The 22,381-nt window shown below is 44.0% G+C and overlaps 1 protein-coding gene across 1 annotated transcript; it reads left to right on the forward strand.

Annotated features, from left to right (window-relative positions):
- Positions 1–1,284, forward strand: LOC123439571 (probable carboxylesterase 15). The gene has a single exon (XM_045116267.1). It carries the CDS (start codon positions 167–169, stop codon positions 1,148–1,150), a length of 984 nt encoding a protein of 327 aa, XP_044972202.1. The 5' UTR covers positions 1–166; the 3' UTR covers positions 1,151–1,284.
- The last annotated feature ends 21,097 nt before the right edge of the window (positions 1,285–22,381 follow it).

Below are 22,381 nucleotides of genomic sequence, written 5' to 3' on the forward strand. Positions count from 1 at the left end.
TTGGGAGAGAGCAGACTGGTAGGTGGCTGAGCACGCTACACACGTGCGCACCAAGAACTCTCGCCGATCCTCGTCCCCGTCGACAAAACAAGCAGAAAAGGCTCGCCTGCTGATATAGATCTCAGCTCACGACCTCGACGGCATCGATCGATCACGGCCACACACCATGTCCGGCGGCACGGCACCGCGCGTTGTGGAGGACTTCCTCGGCGTCGTGCAGCTCCTCAGCGACGGCTCCGTCGTTCGCGGTGACGAAGCCGTCCTCCGCACAAACGAGCCGTTGCCGGACGTCACCGGTGTGCAGTGGAAGGACGTCCTGTACCACCCCGCGCACGGCCTTAGTGTCCGCGCATACAGGCCGGCGTCGTCCGTGGCCGGCGGCAGCAAGCTCCCTGTGCTGGTGTACTTCCACGGCGGGGGCTACTGCCTCGGCTCCATCGCGCAGCCCAACTTCCACTCGCTCTGCCTCCGCGCCGCAGCCGAGATACCCGCCGTCGTGCTGTCCGTGCAGTACCGCCTCGCCCCCGAGCACCGCCTCCCCGCGGCCATCGACGACGGCGCGTCTTTCCTTTCCTGGCTGCGCGGCCAGGCCGGGCTTGGCGCTGGCGCCGACCCGTGGCTCGTGGAGTCGGCCGATTTCGCCCAGATCTTCCTCTCCGGCCACTCGGCGGGTGCCAACCTGGCCCACCACGTCACGGTCCGGGTCGCGTCGGGGCAGATCGCGGTCACCCCGGTGCGCGTCGTCGGGTACATCCTCCTCTCCGCGTTCTTCGCTGGGGCCGAGCGCACGGCGACGGAGGCCGACCCTCCGGAGGGCGTGTCCTTGACGACCGCGATGGCCGACCAGCTCTGGCGCATGTCGCTGCCGGTGGGGGCGAGCATGGACCACCCGCTGGCCAACCCGTTCGGCCCGGAGAGCCCCAGCCTCGCGCCGGTGGAGCTCCCGCCGGCGCTCGTCGTCGCGCCGTTGAGCGACGTGCTCCGCGACCGCGTGCTAGGGTACGGGGCGAGGCTGAAGGACATGGGGAAGGCCGTCGAGGTTGTCCAGTTCGAGGGGGAGCAGCATGGTTTCCCAATCCGCCAGCCGTTCAGCGAGACGGCCAGTGAGTTGCTGCGGGTGATCAGGCGGTTCGTCTACAGCGGCAACTGAGCGATGATGTGTTGCGAGCGATTTGCCTGATGCTTTGCGTGTTGCATGGCATGGAAATCCAGTTACTGAACCTACTGATGCATTTTGATGCTAGTTCTCGAAATAAAAACGAGCAGAACCGCACTGGGACTTTATCTCGCTCTTCTACAAATAAATCTACTTGCCACTTTCATTACCTGTTGGATGTTCAAGAAGTGCTTTCATAACATAAGGCGTTTTTTTTATATTAGTATCGTGTTAGAAAATGTCTTACGTTATGGAACGAAGGGAGTAGTTTAAATTTATACGAAATTTTTAATTCTAACAAAAACAGCTCATTGAAATAAAGGTACTCCTATGGAGAGACGCCAAAAGCATATTCAGAGAATTGTTGATTCATTACCGTAGTTGCGGAATTTTTTTATCACGACAGTACGACCAATAGCGATCTTTGCTACAACTTTGTCTTATTTTTAGGGGAAACGAGTATTATTCCCTCATTGTTGTGCTCTCCCATAGGCCATAGCATCGGACGTCACTTAGTTCACAATTCACTATCTTTCTAAAAAATAATACTATCTCCGTCCGAAAATACTTGTCCTAAAAATAGATATAATGGATGTATCTATAACTAAAATAAATCTAGATACATTCATTTTTAGGACAAGTATTTCCGGACGGAGGGAGTACTACATTACGTCTAGATGTAAGATAATATTTCACATATAAGTTGTGACATCAACGGTCGTTTAACCCAGCACGCTGCTCTCTTGTTTTGATTGTTTGTTTTTCTCATTTGTTTGTTTTTTTTCTTCTTCAGGATGGCCGGGTAAAACACAATTAAAAAATTGTCAAAAACCGGTGACTTAGGTTCACGATTCACAATCTTCCTAAATAATAGTAATAATTAATTAACAGGATATGTCTATATTACATCTAGATATAAGATAATATCACACATCTAAGTTGTGACATCAACGCTCATTTAACACAGCACGCTGCTCTCTTGTTTTGCTTGTTTGTTTTTCTCATTTGTTTGTTTGTTTTTTCTTCAGGCCGGACGGCTAAACAACTAAAAAATTGTCAAAAAGTCATAAGATAATATCTTACATCTAAGTTGTAACATCAACGGTCGTTTAACCCAGCACGCTGCTCTCTTGTTTTGCTTGTTTGTTTTTCTCGTGTGTTTGTTTGTTTGTTTTTTCTTCAGCGCAATTAAAAAATTGTCTAAAACCAGATTGCAGTTTCTAAGAATTGAACTCTAGACACCATACAGTGCAAGGCCAACAGCTACCAGTCCGGCAGTTGGTTCGGATGTTTTCCATGAAGCGGTAAAGTTTAAAGAATATAGTATGTCGTCGAGATTAGAAGATATTTGTTAAAAAACTAAAAAAAAATTTAAATTATGAACAAATTTGAATTGTCATTTTTTAAAAACCCAAGCAATTTTGAAATTTTGAAAAATATATTTCAAATGTGAATAACATTTGTGATTCCTTACATTTTTTAAAAAATAAGAAAAATAAATTGGTATTCCAAAAAAAATTCCTCGTGAATAAAATTTGAAAATTTAAACAATTTTTAAAAATATTCAAACATTTTTTAATGGGTGGTCACATTGAAAAATTCAGAGCAGTTTTTGAAAATACAAATAATTTTGTTTACATTTACATTATCAGAAATTTTGAAAAAACAATTGCACCACTTAAAAAATGTTGACATTGGAAAAATGTTCATGCATTTGAAAAGAATGTTTATTATGTTTCAGAAATGTATTATGAAAATAAGTTTCATAGCATTCAGAGAAATGTTTGTGGCAATTTTTGAAAAGAAACTTCACGCACTTAAAAAACTCACGACATTTTATAGCCAAAAAATATGAATGTAAAAAAATGTTCGCATTTCTTTTTTTGAGTTTCATACTATTTAGAATTTTTTTACCATGTCTTCTAAAAAATGGCCGGGCCAGTATTTGAAAAAAATATATTCATCGTGTATGTTGAAACACTATTCAATGCGTGTTACAAATATGTTTCCCGTGTATACGGAAAAATATACATTGTGTATTACAGAAGTTTACATGTATTTACAAACAAATACTACTAGATAGGGGTGCTGGTTTCGGAAACAAATTGTGTGCCGAGAGTGGACATCTTACTGTGTCGGGCGTGAGTTGCATGTCTGGGTTGGACATGAAACTGGGTCTGGTTGGTTTGCGTGTTGGGGTTCGACATGAAACTAGATAGGGTCATTGTAAAAATATTGCATTCACGATGAAACAAACAGATGTAAAGGAAAAGAAAATGGTAATGTTGCTCTGTTAAAAATGTGTATAATGGCCTTTGTCGATGGGACAAATGCTCCCTTCTATGCATTACAAGGCAACTAGGATTTTGTTATGGAATTTCATGAAAGAATGTATTGTGCTCGTTAGAATTTTTTTGGACATGCAGTTACCCTCCAACAAAGCCAATTCAACAACCAGACCCAACCACGCCGAGTTGTAGTAGCATTGAAGGCATGCAACGAAATTAGGGGGCAAGACTAGTAGTTTCGAACCGAGGGTGGGATGAAACAAACTATGGGCCAAGTTGCGAGTTAAAGGTGGACTTGCAACTGGGATGAAAAATAAAGCATATGCCTAGTTTCGATACGAGGGTGGGCTTATAAACGGGAGTACTACGAGCTCAATTGTGAGTCGAGGATGGACTTACAATTAGGATAACTATGTTGCAACGAGCCCAGTTGCGAATCAAGGGTGGACTTGCAGTTGGGATGCATGATAAAACTCATGCCGAGTTACAAGTGAATGGTGAGCTTACAACTTGGATAAAATAAAACTACGACCCTAGTTGCGAGTCCAGGTTGGACTTGCAACTGCGATGAAAAACAAAAAATGCCTAGTTGCGAGTCGAGGGTGGGCTTGTAACTGGATCAACAACAAACTATGTGCCCAATGGTCAGTCGAGAATGGACATGCAAATGAGAAGGCAACAAACTATGGTCTTGGTTCCCCCTCGTGGACTTGGAACTAGGTCAACAACAAAACCCTGACCCGGTTACGAGTCAAGGATGGACTTGCAGTTAAGAGAACTATGAAATAACGAGACCAGTTGCGATTCAAGGGTCGACTTGCAACGGAGATGAAATAAACTACGGTCCCAGTTGTGAGTCATGGGTGGACTTGCAACTAGGATGAAAAATGAAACACATGCCTAGTTGTGAGTCGAGGGTGGTCTTGCAACTAGGAGAACTATGAGTCCGGTTGCGAGTCAAAGGTGGACTTGCAACTAGGACAACAACAAAACTATGAGCTCAATTGCGCGTCGAGTGGTACTTGCCACTGCGCGACGAAACAAACTACAGTCCCAGTTGCGAGTCAAGGCTTAACTTCCAACCAAAATGAAAGACAAAACACATGCGCAATTGCGAATCTAGGGTGATCTTGCAATTGGGATAAAACAAACTATCGGCTTAGTTGCGAGTCGAGGGTGTACTTGTAACTAGGATAACTATAAAACCGTGATACGTGTTGCGAGTCGAGGGTGGACTTGTAACTGGGACAAGTAAAAAACTATGAGTTTAGTTGCAAGTCAAGGATGGACTTGCAGCTGGGATAAAACAAACTTTGGTTCTAGATGCAAATCAAGAGTAGACTTGTAATTGAGATGAAAGACAAAATAAAGGCCGAGTTGCAACTAAGGTGGGGTAGCAACTGGGATGAAAAAACTAAGGGCCTATTGCGACTCAAGGGTGGAGTTGCAACTAAGACGAAAGACGCCCTGTTGCGATTCAGGGTGGACTTGCAACTAAGAAAACAACAAACTATATGCCCAATTGCGAGTCGAGGGTGGACTTGCAACTAGGACAACAACAAACATATGATCTTAGTTGCAATTCGAGCATGGACTTGCAATTAAGACAACTACGAAACAACGATCCCAATTGCAACTAGGATGAAAAAAACTATGGTCTCAGTTGAGAGTCAAGGGTGAACTTGCGTATGAAAAACAAAGTGCATGCTGACTTACGATTCGAGGGTGGGCTTGCAACTAGGAGAACGATGAGCCGAGTTGCAAGTCCAATGTGACCTTGAAACTGGGACAACTATGAAACAATGAGCACCGTTGCGAGTCAAGGATCTACTTGCAACTGGGCTGAAACAAACTATAGTCCGAGTTGCGAGTCAAAGGGGGACTTGCAACTAGGATGAAAGACAAAACACATGACTAGTTGGGATAATGGGTAGGCTTGTAACTGGGATAAAAGAAACCACGGGGCAAGTTGCAACTCGAGGATGGACTTGTAACTTGGATAACTATATAAAACTATGATATGAGCTGCGAGTCGAGGATTGACTTGCATGTCGACGGTGAACTTGCAATTAGGAAAACACGAGCATAGTAGCATGTCGAGATTGGGGTTGCAACTGGGACAAAAATGATTTTCCCCTCCTAAAGTTGTGTGTCAAGGATAGACATACAAATAGGACAAAAAAAGTTCCGCAATTGTATGTCGGGATGGGATCGCCACTTGAGAGTGGACTTGCAACTAGGAAAAACGGACCCGATTGCTTGTCGGGAGTGGACTTGCAACTTCGGCAAAAAAAAAAGGCGGCCCCGCTGTTATTGGCGTGGGCTGAGTTGCAACTCGGACAAAAAGGAACGGACCCATGTTGCATGTCGAGAGAGTGCCCTCGCAACTAGGCAAAAAATGGATCAGATCCAATTGCGCATTTAGGAATGATCTTAAACCAGGGACACAAATGGCGCCCACATTGTATGTCAGGGATAGAGTCGCAGCCATGACAAAAAGCATCACTCGATGAGAATAGGGAAAAAAGAGATAAAATAGATCCGAAGTCACTAAATTGGGTCATCATTGACTCTCATCTTCTTCGTCCCAAGGACAAAGATCGAATCCCCAGTCAACTCACTCTGTCATGCTCGTGTCAGCTCTACCTAAATATAACGAGGAATGAAAGAGCGACAATGGCGAATGAAACTTGTACCTTCAACTTGTACCATGCAAGCCAAAAAGAAATGGATCCCCAAGATCACGCCACGAAACATCCCAACAAAAGAAACACGAGTTAACAGGATCACAAGTGGACACATGACGTTCAATGAGAGAAGGGACACGTGATAAAAAAACAGCAATCAAGATTTGCACAACATTTAAAGAGAAGAGCTTGAACGGTGAGAAACTTAGACGAGATATTGCTAAATAATTTTTAAGAAAATATAATTTTAAAAAATAAAAAAGAAATGGAAAAGGAGAAAAGAAAATAATATTTAAAAAAATCATGAATTTAAAAAATAAATGAAATAAGTAAATAAATTATGTGAGAATCGGTTGAATTTCAGGTCAAGGTGGGCATGCTAGTGGGTCGGGTGAGTTGTAAGTCAAGAAACATGCAACTTAATCAATTCAGTTTGAGATAAAATAAAGTAGGTAACTAGTTTAAGCTCCGTGTAACAAATGAACATATTCATAGATGAACAAAAGAGATAAGGATAATAAATCCTAACAATCCTAGAACACGCACTCTCTCTCCCCCTCTCTCCCTCTTCCTCTCCCTCTCCTTCCGCCTCCCCTCCCTGTCCCCCGTCCCCTTCCCCCTCCCTCTCTCCCCCTCTCTCTCCCTCCCTCCCTCTCTCCCTCTCTATCTATCTATCTATCTATCTATCTATCTATCTATCTATCTCCCTCCCCCTCTCTCTCCTCTCTCCTCCCTCTCTCCTCCCTCTCCCACCCCTCTCTCTCCTCCCTCTCCCTCTCTCTCCCTCCTCTCTCTCTCCCTCTGTCGGGACCCCGATCCTAAGCCATAGGAATCCAGCCAGTAACACATCGCATCCCTTTGCGGTCTCACGCACGGTTAACTCCACGGCTGCAGCCTTACCTTAGCCGGAACCGTTTGCGTCTTTTGACTCACGTATGCAATAGTGTCGCTAGCATTCCAATGTCAAAGAACCCGGATCGACATGTCTAGTCATAAACCAAAGTGGCGGTACCGCACAAGGACAGGCATACATGACCCAACAAAGCAGGTGTCGGTCATCAGCGAGTGTAGACGAGTCGTAGCAAGCTACAAGGACTCCATTACATCGCGTGACATTTCCCCAAAGGGGACAGACACAGCAGCTAAGAAGGACACATGCCGGTCAACCAATGTGTCCGGAGCAGTAGCGAACTACCAAGGCTCGTTGGATCACAAAGGGGCATTTCCTTGTAAGGAGTGCTACTAAAGTTCACGACTAGGTAATCGAACCCCATACATATCAAGTACGACACACGTACGCATGGCATACCGATATGTATAGATACATCGATGGCATCACAACATAACCATAAACATACAAGCTTTATTTAAGAGGCTTTGAAGAGACACACACATAATATTACACATTAAGGGTCTCACGACCCATAATAGCAGTCATTCAGTTACAAGCCAGCGGAAGAGTTTAAACTGTCTGAGTACAGACAGGACAACTAGAAGGCACATGGCCTGACTATACTACAGATCCAACATAGGGCCAGACCGTAGCTGGGACACCAGCTACTCCTCGTCGTCGATGTCTACGAAGAACCCTCCATTAGGGTCATTAGCAACCTCTGCAACATTTATTAAGCAAACATGAGTACGAAGGTACTCAGCAAGACTTTAGGATAACTAACTACTCATGCAAGGTATCAAAAGGGTATTGTGGGGTTTCATGCGGAAAGCCAGCATTTGACTCGTGGCTAGACAACTTGCATTTTGAAATAATTTTGACAACTTGATTTTTCGCACACGAGTCCACTAACACCACAACAATACACTATCGTGGAATCATTCCGTCTCCATACGGAAATGCCGTCCACGACACTCACGCTTATCTTGACAATTTTATGAGTAGCCATTGAAGTTATCTATGAACAACATATGTCTCCAAGTAGTCCATATCCGCGGACGCGGCTATTCGAATAGATCATAACCCTGCAGGGGTGTACTTCGTCACACACGCTCTCACCACTTATCGCCATGTGCACGTCATGCACCTCGGCAACCTTCAAGCGGAAGCCTAGCGAGGGAGTCGGCCACGACCGTTAACCACACTAGTACCTCGTCCAGGTTTATCGCCTATCTGAGAGTAACCCGTACGGAAGTCCGGCCGAGGTTTCCGCCACGGCCTCAAACGATGTGTGCAGGGTTCCCAAGCCCACCATCCGGGTGCCACTTGGTACACCGTGCCACTGCCTACCGCATCACGGCCCACCTCTCAGGTCAGCACCATGCACGGCCTCCAGCATTACTATAAACACCAGAAACTACTTGCAACTCCTGGACCGAGTACTAAGCGATTAATAGGCCGAGCGGGGTCATATTTCAGGGCCCAGCATGTGGTAGTATCTAGTCTTGGATTACATACACGGAACTCAGTTCCTAAGGACGGTTCCAATGAAACAACCCGCCATGTACTCGTACACAGCCTTTCACCGGTACCTTTACCAAATCAGGTTGAACACACAACCTTTGCTTACCGAACACATTCTCACAATTCTGTTCATCTCCCAGATGACAGACCATACACAACTCTAAGCATAACATGCATAGCAGGATAAGGCACAACATAGCTCAAGCAACTATCAGGTATGCTAGGTTGCAAGGTTCGGCTATTTACTGTGACAAGGTTAGGTCATGCAAAGGAAGTGGTTTCAACTAACGTGGCAAAAGCATTTGAAGCATTTGATCCTAATGCAATAAGTAAGTGCAGGAGCAAGAACATGGGATTTATCGGGATGATGAAAATGGTTGCTTGCCTTGTTGCTCAGAGGAGGGACAATATCCGTCAGACGGATATTCGGTGGAATCCGGGGGTGCGGAGCCTACCGAAATGAATAGCAACAATCAATAACAATCATATGCAAAGAAGATGATGCATGAGCATGGCATGAGAATGCAAGGTGATAAACTATTATAATCAACATGTATTAGGTTTGAAATTGATTTGAATCATATTTGAATATCAATTCAAACGAGGTATTCTCGGATACCGATTTAATTGATTCGACCTGATGCTCAGATCAACTTGATGTTAACATGCATGAAATGTCATGTTAAGGTAGTGTTTTGTAATTAGGACAGTGTGTGGTCATGTCATTCATAATGAAATTTGAATATTTTCCAAATTCCATTTATAAAGTATTTATAAGAATTGGCTTATTCATTAATCTACATGTTTTGGTTGTGTAACTTTTTCAAACATGATTGAAAATAGCATATTCAGATTCCTTGAGTTTTTCTGATACTTTTTCATATACAAATTATTTTCATTGGATTTACGGATTAATTTCTATGAATTTTTAAAGTTTTAAACATTTCTGGAATTATTTTCATACTGGAAATACTTTTACTGCATCAACATGACATCAGCAGGTCCATCTGGCCGTTGAAAGTCAAACCTGACCAGTGGGACCCACTGGTGAGTGTCTCTGGCAATTTTTAGATTAGGATTAATCCTATTTAGTTAATTAAACTCACTGGACCCACATGTCAGTGTCTTATTAATTTAACTGATTTATTTTTATTATCTCTAATCGTACCAGAGGCTGGCCCCACCAGTCAGTGGCTCAGGCCAGCCGAGATCCACCGGCGGCGAGGTCGTCCTCGCCGGCGGGGAGCCTCCGGCGAGCACCAGAACGTCGGGGGGGGGGGGGGGGGGCTCGGAAATGACGCACACAGGGCCAAACGCACGGCTGAGACCATGGGAGGAACGGCCACTCGATGGCGCGCACGATGGGACAAGCCCCAGGGGCTGGGGTGGCCGGGATCAACGCCGGCGACGAGCTTGGCGGCGACCAAGTTCGGCCATCGTCGAAGCCATCGAATACAGGGGCAAAACGCGCGGGGCTGGGCACTGAACGCATCTACATGATGTCCTGAGGCTGTTGGTGGCCTCAGACTAATCAACCCGTCACCGGAGGGCTGCCGGCGACGAGCTGCAGCGGCGGATCTTGTCAGGCTCCGGTGGAACTAGGCCTAGAGGAGGGGGTCGACGGGGAGATCTTAGGGGAAATGACCGCATGCTCACGGGGAGTGCAGTGGTGGCGCTAGTCTGCTCGGGGATGGCCTCGAGAGGGAGAGCGTCGGCGGCGATCTTCGGTGACCCGAGGAAGAAGACGACAGCTGCGCGTCGATTCACTGCATCTGGGCGTCGGGCTCGTGGCTAGGAAGCTTCAGGGGGTTGCGGCGGAGCTAGTGCGCGGCTCAGAAGGAAGGGAGGTCGGCTAGAACGACGACGAGCTCGAGCTCTGCTCGGGCTCCAATGGCGGCAGAAGGAGGGAGGAGAGATCCGGGAGGAGGGGGAGAACTGGTGCTGGGAATGGATAGCCACGGGCTCGGGGGAGCTTATCCCTGGCCTTGCCAGCGCGAGGCGGCGGCCAGGCAGGCGCACAGGTGCGTGGCCACCTCCTGCTGCCCACTCGCGGGGGAGGAAGACGACAGGAGTTGAGATGGGCCGGGCCAAGTGAGCGACAGGTAACTTCTTTTCCCTTTTTTTCTCTGTTTTGTTTCTGTTTTGCTATTTCACTAATTTTCTATTTATTTCAACTCCCAAATAAAATGTAAAAACTATGTTGAGCACCCTAGAATATTTGTTGGAATAATTCCAACCATTCCTAAAGTTTTCAACATTTTTGAAAGTTTAAAGTTTCTGTTTTCAAATTTAAAACTTGAAACCAGTAGCTTTTTGCATTTATTTAAAATGCTTAAAGTGTCAAGAAAATAGTTTTCTTCATTGCTCATTTACTTTCATGATTTATCAGTAAGTTTGAACTTTTCTCGAGGCCATTTTTGGTTCATTGATTTTAACTAGTTTGAGATTTCCTTTATTTAAAGAAGTGGCTAGGGTTTGAGTTTTTCCTTCACCTCTTTCTTTGTTCTTGTTGAAAGTTTCTTAGATGCAATGCAAAGAAGACATGAGCACAAGACTAACTTGCTTAAGGTGTCAGGGATGTGACACCCTCGCTCCCTCCCTCTCTTTCTTTATATATATACCTCTCCCTCCATCTCTTCCCTCCTCTCTCTTTCTCTCCCTCCCTCTCCCTCTCCCTCCCTCTCTCCCACCCCCATCTCTCTCTGCCTCCCCCTCTCCCTCCCTCTCCCTGCCCCTCCCCTCCGCTCCCCTCTCTCTCTCTCTCTTTCCCTCTCCCCCTCTCTCTCCTCTTTCTCCCTTCCTCCCTCCCTCTCCCTCTCCCCCTTCCTCCCTCCCTCCCTCGAGTGGCACGACCACGTCGTGAGGGTCCGTGTGTTGGTGCACTAGGTGATGGGGCGGCTATAACTAGGGGCTGGTGGCCTGATGTTTTGAGGCGGCAACTTTGATATTGATTATTTTCTTTAGAGGGTACATATGTTCTTTTTAAGAATTCGCTGTGTGACGGATAGTATGGACAACTACATTTCTCCCCGCATGCGGATTGGATTTGCGGGTGCACGGACTGTCCAGATGGTTGAATTTTGGCGAGCATGTTGGACGCTTGTTTGATGTGTGAACACGTTCGAACGTTCGAGAAATAAATGAGTTTCGAGTTTGGAGATGACCTTAATTATTTATATCTAATTATCTATTATAGCCTGTAGCAACGATACAAGCGTTCTACTTGTAGTTGTAGCACGGCATATTTCGACTGGTTATCCACATCGTGTGGTAGTTAATAGTGCGAGAGCCCCTCCATTATGATTTTTTTAGTGGGTGCGTGGGTGTGTGTCTAGGTGCTCTAGGTGACGGGGCGGCTATAGCTAGGGGCTGGTGGCCTGATGTTTTGAGGCGACAACTTCAATATTGATTATTTTCTTTAGAGGGTACTTTTTTTTGAGAATTCGCTATGTGACAGATAGTATGGACAACTACATTTCGGCCCTACATACTATTTAGATTTGGGGGTGCACGGACTGTCGAGATTGTTGAATATTGAGGAGCATGTTGGACGCTTGTTTGATGTCTGAAAACGTTAACATACGAGAAAGAAATGAGTTTCGACCTTGGCGATGACCTTAATAATTTATTTGTTTTATTTATATGTAATTATCTATTATAGCCCGTAGCAACGTACGAGCATTCTACTAGTAGTTGTAGCATGACATATTTAGACTGGTTAGCCAGATCATGTGGTAGTTAATAGTGCAAGAGCCCCTCCGTTATGATTTTTTTTCATGTTATTTCTCGGGATCATACATTATACTATTTGAGGTGTTTCCTACTTTCTCCATTTCCTTATAAAAGGTACAAACTCAGATTGCATGTATCAAGATAAAAATTAATGATTGCTTTGCAAGCTAACTTTTCTTTTTCTTAACATGGATCATTAATACGTCACATGCATACAAGCTACTCCCTTCGTCCCATAATATAAGAGCGTTGTTTACACTAGTGTAGTGTCAAAAACGTTATTGTATTATGAGACGGAGGGAGTAGTAATGATAAAAAATAAATTAAGTATCATTATGACTACTTGCATGCAAGTATTAAATAAGTTGCTACTACCAGGAAACACCATTAATTTTTGTCTCAATTACTGTTTTTTTGAATTGTTCTTAATTATTCTTAGTGGTCTTATATACTCCCTCGGTCACGGTTTAGAAGGCACAGTTAAACTTGCGTGCATGTTGAAAATAGACAAGGTTTATGGCGTGAAAGCAATTAATCTCATTAATTAGTACTAGTACTACTCATGCATGCGCCCTCCTAATTTGCTGCTCACGCATTAGTACTAGTATTTTCTCAGTTGATTAGGCGCATTAGCATCTACACCTACTACATCTCACAATCAATCGGTGACTACCTTGGTTGCAGAGATTTTCCAAGCGTGTCTTCTAAACCGTGACGAAGGGAGTAGATGCAAAACATATTTTTCATAATGGTCTTTATAAGGAAATGAAGGGAGTACATGACAAAATTAATTACGAGGAAGTTTTCAACAAAACAATTCCTCGCTCGCGGGTGCTCTCAGCACCTTTCCCGCTCTCTGCCACTCACAAGTTGGCCATTGCCATGTTGGCACATTACACGGGTTGGACGTACGTCCTGATACAAATGGAGGCGCCATATTTGCATGACCAGACAAATTTGAGTACTGATTTTGAGTATTTTATAACTTTAGACATTAAACTAACCACATAGAACAAGTTTTTGCAACTCGATTCGTCAAAAGTTACGCAAGCATTTTAATTACGGTGAAAACTGAGCGAGCGACGCACTTTTTTTCCATCTACTCCCTCCGTCACGGTTTAGAAGGGTGAGCGAGCGACACACTTTTTTTCCATCAGGATTCTTTCCAAGAGCTTCGACCTCTTGGAAACTTTACAATGAAATAAAGAAGGGGATATTCCATAGGATTGATTTCCAATGTTTCTATTTCTGTGAATCAAACAACCATAAAAAAATCGATAGGATTCTCTCCCTAATAATAAAGCACCGATGCCTTCTGTCGTCCATCATGGCAGTTTGACAAAAACTGTTGGGGAACATTGCATGGGAAACAAAAAATTTCCTACGCACACGAAGACCTATCATGGTGATGTCCGTCCACGAGAGGAGATTTGGATCTATGTACCCTTGCAGATCACACAGCAGGAAGCGTTAAGAAACGTGGTTGATGTAGTGGAACGTCCTGACATCACTCGATTCGCCCCGTGAACCGTCCCACGAACCGTCCCGCGATCCATCCCACAATCCGCTCTGATCTAGCACCGAACGGACGACACCTCCGCGTTCAGCACACATACAACTCGACAATGATCTCGGCCCTCTTGATCCAGCAAGAAAGACGGAGAAGTAGATGAGTTCTCCGGCAGCGTGACGATGCTCCGGTGGTGGTGAGGGATCTACTCCTGCAGGGCTCCGCCCGAGCTCCGCAGAAATATGATCTAGAGGTAAAACTATGGTGTCTAGATCTGAGTTGCACGTGTCAAAAGTTGTCTCAAATCAGCCCTAACTCACCACTATATATAGGAGGGAGGGGGAGGAGGCTTTCCTTGAGGGCCAAGCCCTCAAGGATGCGCCGGCTAGGGAGGAGGAGGAGTCCTACTCCAATCCTAGTCCAACTAGGATTGGAAAGTGGAGTCCTTCTCTTCCTTCCCACCTCTCCATTTTTTTTTCTCTTTGGTTTTTCTTTCCTTGGCGCATAGGCCTTCTTGGGCTGTCCCACCAACCCACTAAATCTGGTGCACCACCCTAGGGCCTTTGGGCTTCCCCCGGGTGGGTTGCCCCCCTCCCGGTGAACATCCGGAACCCATTCGTCACTCCCGGTACAATCCCGGTAATGCCCGAAAACCTTCCGGTAACCAAATGAAGTCATCCTATATATCAATCTTCATCTCCGAACCATTCCGGACACCCTCGTGACGTCTGTGATCTCATCCGGGACTCTGAACAACATTAGGTAACCACACATATAACTCAACTATACTAAAACATCGCCGAACCTTAAGTGTGCAGACCCTGCGGGTTCGAGAACTTATGTAGACATGCCCCGAGGTACTCCTCGGTCAATATCCAATAGCGGGACGTGGATGACCATATTGGATCCTACATATTCTCCGAAGATCTTATCGGTTGAACCTCAGTGTCAAGGATTTATATAATCACGTATGTCATTCCCTTTGTCCTTCGGTATGTTACTTGCCCGAGATTCGATCGTTGGTATCCGCATACCTATTTCAATCTCGTTACCGGCGAGTGTCTTTACTCATTCTGTAATACAAGATACCATGACTTACACTTTGTCACATTGCTTGCAAGGCTTGTGTGTGATGTTGTATTACCGAGTGGGCCCCGAGATACCTCTCCGTCACACGGAGTGACAAATCCCAGTCTTGATCCATACTAACTCAAAGGATGATACGTCTCCAACATATCTATAATTTTTTATGGTTTCATGCTATTATCTTGTCAAACTTTGGATGTTTTGTATGCCTTTTATATCTATTTTTGGACTAACTTATTAACTCAGTGCCAAGTGCCAGTTCCTGTTTTTTCTGTGTTTTTGACCATTTTCAGAGGAGGATTTTAAACGGAGTCCAAACGGAATGAAACTTCCAAAAAGATTTTTTCTGAAAATAGAAGACGATCGGGAGACTTGAGAACCAAGGCAGAGGGTCACTAGGGACCCCACAAGCCCCCTAGCCGCGGCCACGGGGCCCGCGCCTCCCAGGTTTGTGGGCTCCCTGGGCCTCCTGTGCCCTAGGTCTTTCGCCTATATATTCCCTAAAATCCCAGAAAAAATCACGAGATCGACGAAAATACTTTTCAGCCGCCGCAAGCTTCTGTCTCCACAAGATCCCAACTGAGGCACGTTCTGGTGCCCTACCGGAGGGGGGATTCGGATACGGAGGGCTTCTTCATCAACCCCATGACCTCTCTGATGATGCGTGAGTAGTTCACCATAGACCTACGGGTCCATAGCTAGTAGCTAGATGGCTTCTTCTCTCTCTTGGATCATCAATAGAAAGTTCTCCATGATCTTCATGGAGATCTATCCGATGTAATCTTCTTTTGCGGTGTGTTTGTCGAGATCCGATGAATTGTGGATTTATGATCAGATTATCTATGAATCTTATTTGAGTTTCTTCTGGTCTCTTATATGCATGATTTCATATCCATGTAATTCACTTTCATTTGTGGGTTTTGTTTGGCCAGCTTGATCTATGATTCTTGCAGTGCGAGAAGTGCTTGGTTTTGGGTTCATACAGTGCGGTGACCTCACCCAGTGACAGAAGGGGTAGCGAGGCACGCATCGTGTTGTTGCCATCAAGGGTAAAAAAGATGGGGTTTTCATCATTGGTTTGAGTTTATCCCTCTACATCATGTCATCTTGCTTAAGGCGTTACTCTGTTCATCATGAACTCAATACACTAGATGCATGCTGGATAGCGGTCGATGTGTGGAGTAATAGTAGTAGATGCAGAAATTATCGGTCTACTTGTCTCGGACGTGATGCCTATATGTATGATCATTGCCTTAGATATCGTCATGACTTTGCGCGGTTCTATCAATTTCTCTATAGTAATTTGTTCACCCACCGTACTATTTGCTATTTTGAGAGAAGCCTCTAGTGAACACTATGGCTCTCGGGTCTACTTCACATCATATTTTCAGCCTTACACTTTTACTTCGTTGCACTTTCTGCCTTGAGTTCTCACTTTGCAATCAATCTTGAAGGGATTGACAACCCCTTTATAGCGTTGGGTGCAAGCTCTTTTGTGTTTGTGCAGGTACTCTGGACTTGACGCGATTCTCCTACCGGATTGATACCTTGGTTCTCAAACTGAGGGAGATACTTACTGCTCCTGTGATGCATCGCCCTTTCCTCTTCAAGGGAAAAACCAACGCAAGCTCAAGAGACGACAGAAGATTTCTGTCGCCGTAGCAGAAGAATTTCTGGCGCCGTTGCCGGGGTGGATCAAGTCAAGAACTCATCCAAGTAAGTGTCGCAAACTCATCTCTTGCATTTACTTTTTTGCCTCTCGTTTTCCTCTCCCCCACTTCTAACAAACAAAAATTTACAAAAATATTTGCCTTTTTCGCTCGCCCTTTTCTTTCGCTTGGTTTCTGTTGATTGTGTGCTATGTGCCTTCAATATGCTTGCATCTTCGCATGCTGAAAATCTAGTGATATGGATCCTCCCACTTGCTAATCTCTTTAAGAGATCCAATTATGTTGATCCAATTGCTAGTGAGTTGAGTGCACTTGACTTTCTCTATGGAGTTTTGCTTGAGATGCATGAATCTGAAAATCGTGATGAAGAAATTCATGAAGTGATTCACGAGGGCTCCTTGAATGAAAAGCATGATTGCAATGGTTTCACTATAAATTCTATTAGTGACAATCATGCAAAAATATGCAAAACCCTAAGCTTGGGGATGCTAGTTTTGCTATGTCCACTACTTGTTGCAATGATCGTGATTGGGGTAATGATTTTTCTTATGATCTTGAAATTTTTTTAAGCCGCATGATGATTATGATATTTGCAATATTATTAAAAGTGGGTTTGGAGAAGTCATGACTTTAGTTGATGATAATCCCACTATTTTTGAAGAGCGTCAACTTTGCATGCCTGTGGATCATGAAAATAATATCCTATGGGATAGATATATTATTGAATTTTAATATGATCCCACATGTAATTATTATGAGAGAGGAAAATATTGTGGTACAAACTTCCATGTTACTAAACCACCTCTTGTTGTGTTGAGATTGCTCTTGTCTCTTTCTTCTTCCTTGCATTTGGCAGTTATTGCTTTGTCTTGATAATTTGTTTTCCTATAAAATGCCTATGCATAGGAATTATGTTAGACTTAGATGTGATTTTCACATGCTTCATGATGCTCTCTTTGTGTCCGATTGCTATCTTTTATGTGAGCATCATTGAATGATCAATGCCTAGCTAAGGGCGTTAAACAATAGCGCTTGTTGGGAGGCAACCCAATGAATTTATCTATTTCTTTCTGTTTTGTTGCATCTACGCCATTATAATTCTGTTATGATAGTGTCTTTTGTGTTTCTTTTTGTGTTTGATCCAAGCAAAACCTTTATGACTAGTCCTGGTGATGGTTGTTTGATCCTGCTGAAAAAAGACAGAAACTTTTCGCTCGCGATATTATTTTTCATTTTTATTTAGAAAGAGAATTTGAGTTGATTCTTTTTGATGCTGGTTGATATGCCTTTTTCCCAGGCATTCGTAAATTTTCAGAATTTCTGAGGTAGCAGAAGTATACGAAGTATACAGATTGCTACAGACTGGTCTGTTTTTGACAGATTCTGTTTTTGTTGAGTTGGTTGCTTGTTTTGATGAAACTATGGATAGTATCGGGGGGTACTAGCCATGGAAAAGTGAGAATACAGTAACCTAACACCAATATAAATAGAATTCAAGTTTGCTACAGTACCTCAAGAGGTGGTAGTTTGTTTTCTTGTGCTAATGATATCACGAGTTACTGTTTAGGTTTTGTGTTGTGAAGTTTTCAAGTTTTGGGTGATGTTCTCATGGACAAAGTGATAAAGAGTGGAAAGATCTCAAGCTTGGGGATGCCCAAGGCACCCCAAGCCAAATTCAAGGACACCAAAAAGCCTAAGCTTGGGGATGCCCCGGGAAGGCATCCCCTCTTTCGTCTTCAATCCATCGGTAACATTACTTGGAGCTATATTTTTATTCACCACATGATATGTGTTTTTCTTGGAGCGTCTTGTATCGTAGGAGGCTTTTCTTTTTGTTGTGTCACAATCATCCTTGCTGCACACCTTTTGAGAGAGACATGCACTCATCGTGAATTTGCTAGAATGCTCATCGTGCTTCACTTATATCTTTTGAGCTAGATAATTTTGCTCTATGTGCTTCACTTAGATCTTTTAGAGCACGGCGGTGCGTGACTTGGTAGTTGGCTTGTGCTACGGAAGTAGTCCCAAAGGTGATAGGTACCCAAAGAGGATACAAAAACCTCCATCTTCATGTGCATTGAGTAGAAAGAGAAGTTTTGATTCCTCTCAATTAGTTTTGAGACGTGGATTTGGTAATATTAAGAGTTATGTTAGTAGGGTGTTGTGAATCTAGAAATACTTGTGTTGAAGTTAGTGATTCCCGTAGCATGCACGTATGGTGAACCACTATGTTAGGAAGTCGGAGCATAATTGATCTATTGATTGTCATCCTTTGTGTTGAGGTCGGGATCGCGCGATGGTTAACGCCTACCAACCCTTCCCCTAGGAGTATGCGTTTAGCATTTTGTTTCGATTACTAATAAAAACTTTCGCAACAAGTATGTGAGTTCTTCATGACTAATGTGAGTCCATGGTATAGATGCACTTTCACCTTCCACCATTTCTAGCCTCTCTAGTGCCGCGCAACTTTCGCCGGCGCACAAACCCACCATATGCCTTCCTCAAAATAGCCACCATACCTACCTACTATGGCATTTTCATTGCCATTCCAACATATATTGACATGCAACTCCCACCGTTTCGTCTCATGACTTGTGTCGTCACTCTCATATTGCCATTGCATGATCGTAAGATAGCTAGCGAGATGTTTCAACGTCATACGCCAAGCTAGATCGTTGCACATCCCAGTACACTACCGGAGGCATTTCCTATAGAGTCATCATCGTTCTGAGCTTTGAGCTGTGAGTATATAAAAGTGTGATGATCATCATTATTAGAGCATTGTCCCATGTGAGGAAATAAAATAAAAAAAGAGAAGAGACCAAAGAGCCCAAACAAAAAAAAAGAGGCCAAAGAGCCCAAATAAAAAAAAGAGAGAAAAGAGAGAAGGGACAATGCTACTATCTTTTTCCACACTTGTGCTTCATAATAGCACCATGTTCTTCATGATGGAGAGCCTCTCGTTTCATCACCACCTTATGCTAGTGGGAATCTTTATTACATAACTTGGCTTGTATATTCCAATGATGGGCTTCCTCAAATTGCCCTAGGTCTTCGTGAGCAAGCAAGTTGGATGCATACCCACTAGTTCTCCTTTTGAGCTTTCACATACTTATAGGTCTAGCGCATCCTTTGTATGGCAAGCCCTACTCATTCACATTGATATCTAATAATGGGCATCTCCATAACCCTTTGATACGCCGAGTCAATGTGATCATCTCCTCCTTTTTTGTCTCACAACCACCACCACACTCTATTCCACCTATAGTGCTATATCCATGGCTCACGCTCATGTATTGCGTGATAGTTGAAAAAGATTTGAAAAAGTAAGAGTGCGAAAACAATTACTTGGCCAATACCGGGGTTGTGCATGATTTAAATTAGTTTGTGTGGGGATGATGGAGCGTAGCCAGACTATATGATTTTGTAGGGATAACTTTCTTTAGCCTTGTTATTTCGAAAGTTCATGATTACCTTGCTAGTTTGCTCGAAGTATTATTGTTTTCATGTCAATAGCAAACTATTGTTTTGAATCTTACGGATCTGAACATTCATGTCACATGAAAGAAGTTACAAAGGACAACTATGCTAGGTAGCATTCCACATAAAAAAATTAGTCTTTATCACTTCCCTACTCGAGGATGAGTGGGAGTTAAGCTTGGGGATGCTTGATACATCTCCAACGTATCTATAATTTTTTATGGTTTCATGCTATTATCTTGTCAAACTTTGGATGTTTTGTATGCCTTTTATATCTTTTTTGGGACTAACTTATTAACTCAGTGCCAGTTCCTGTTTTTTCCGTGTTTTTGACCCTTTTCAGAGGAGGATTTTAAACAGAGTCCAAACGAAACGAAACTTTGAAAAAGATTTTTTCCGAAACAGAAGACGATCTGGAGACTTGAGAACCAAGGCAGAGGGTCACCAGGGACCCCACAAGCCCCCTAGCCGCGGCCAGGGGGCCCGCACCTCCTAGGCTTGTGGGCTCCTTGGGCCCAGGGCCGGTCCTGAGATATCGAGGGCCCGGGGCAAAAATTAAATCTGGGGCCCCTTATTATAAACATAAAAAAATAACCGATATATGTATAAATAAAACTTAGATTGGACAATTAAGACACATACCTTATCTGAAACCACACCGTCACGCTTATCATTGGGCACATTGCTCACATTGGACGCATTGCGACCTCCTCTCGATGACTCGCCATGTCGATGTGGCCACTTTGGGGGCGGTAATGGGGCGCCTCCGTCCAGGACACACAAGAGATGGATCACTGAGGTACACCATAATAGGCGAAGTTAACCATTCCAACATTAGTATAGCATATATGTAAATTTGTTCATTAAATACCATGTCAAACAAACTATGAGATTGAGTAATCTAAACAAATTAAGATTTAGCACTCCAGATTTGGACGTTGAAAGACCTTCAACGTCGTTTCTTTTTCTTTCATTGTAGCATGGCTAAGTTGTATCTTGAATAACCAATCAATAAATCATCCCTGTTTATGCGTAGGCGTATAACAAAACTCAAAATTATCAATATGCACACAACTTGGTTCTCCAATTAATTAAGAATAATTTATGAATCTAAGGTGCGTTTTTTGGTTTTTAACTCAACCAGGGTAAAAATCTATTATCTTTTCAAACACAAATTAGTCACGAGCATGCAAGGTAGGGGAGAATTAAAAATAAAGAGGTGATTTTTTGCAAACCTTGTTTGATTTTGTTCCGGATCCACCCAACAGAACCACCGTTGTGAATCTTTTGGCTGCTAGATTTGACAAGAGAGAGGAGCGTTTGCACTTTTGGCTGGCCATAGGGCACATGAGTGAAGAATTAGAAGACTAGTAAATACGGAACATATATTATGGCGTACCCAGAAGAATTGAAGGACCTAGATACAGAACGGGAGAAGAAAGATTCAAGCGCTCGCGGCGGCTGTTGATGAATGTACAGCGAACAGCAGCGAGCCAGCTACTGCAACAAATCGCTAACCTAGGGAACATTTTTTTGGCGAATCCAGATTACCAGGCCTGCGCTTTGCTACATGTGTCCTTCGGGGGGCCCTTGGGCTTCAGGGGCCCGGGGCGGCCGCCCCTTCCGCCCCCCCTCAGGACCGGGCCTACTTGGGCCTCCTCTGCCCTAGGTCTTTCGCCTATATATTCCCTAAAATCCCAGAAAATATCAGGAGATCCACAAAAATACTTTTCCGCCGCCGCAAGCTTCTGTCTCTGCAAGATCCCATCTGGGGCACGTTCTGGTGCCCTGCCGGAGGGGGGATTCGGATACGAAGGGCTTCTTCATCAACACCATGACCTCTCCGATGATGCGTGAGTAGTTCACCATAGACCTACGGGTCCATAGCTAGTAGCTAGATGGCTTCTTCTCTCTCTTGGATCTTCAATACAAAGTTCTCCATGATCTTCATGGAGATCTATCTGATGTAATCTTCTTTTGCGATGTGTTTGTCGAGATCCGATGAATTGTGGATTTATGATCAGATTATCTATGAATCTTATTTGAGTTTCTTCTGATCTCTTATATGCATGATTTCATAACCTTGTAATTCTCTTCGAGTTGTGGGTTTTGTTTGGCCAGCTTGATCTATGATTCTTGCAATGGGAGAAGTGCTTGGTGTTGGGTTCATACCGTGCGGTGACCTCACCCAGTGACAGAAGGGGTAGCGGGGCACGCATCGTGTTGTTGCCATCAAGGGTAAAAAGATGGGGTTTTCATTAGTGCTTTGAGTTTATCCCTCTACATCATGTCATCTTGCTTAAGGCGTTACTCTGTTCGTCATGAACTCAATACACTAGATGCATGCTGGATAGTG

Source organism: Hordeum vulgare, chromosome 3H, assembly GCF_904849725.1.
Source record: "Hordeum vulgare subsp. vulgare chromosome 3H, MorexV3_pseudomolecules_assembly, whole genome shotgun sequence".
Classification (NCBI taxonomy): Eukaryota; Viridiplantae; Streptophyta; class Magnoliopsida; order Poales; family Poaceae; genus Hordeum; species Hordeum vulgare.

Coding starts and splice junctions, on each gene's coding strand:
- LOC123439571 (XM_045116267.1), top strand. CDS start 167: ATGTCCGGCGGCACGGCACCGCGCGTTGTGGAGGACTTCCTCGGCGTC.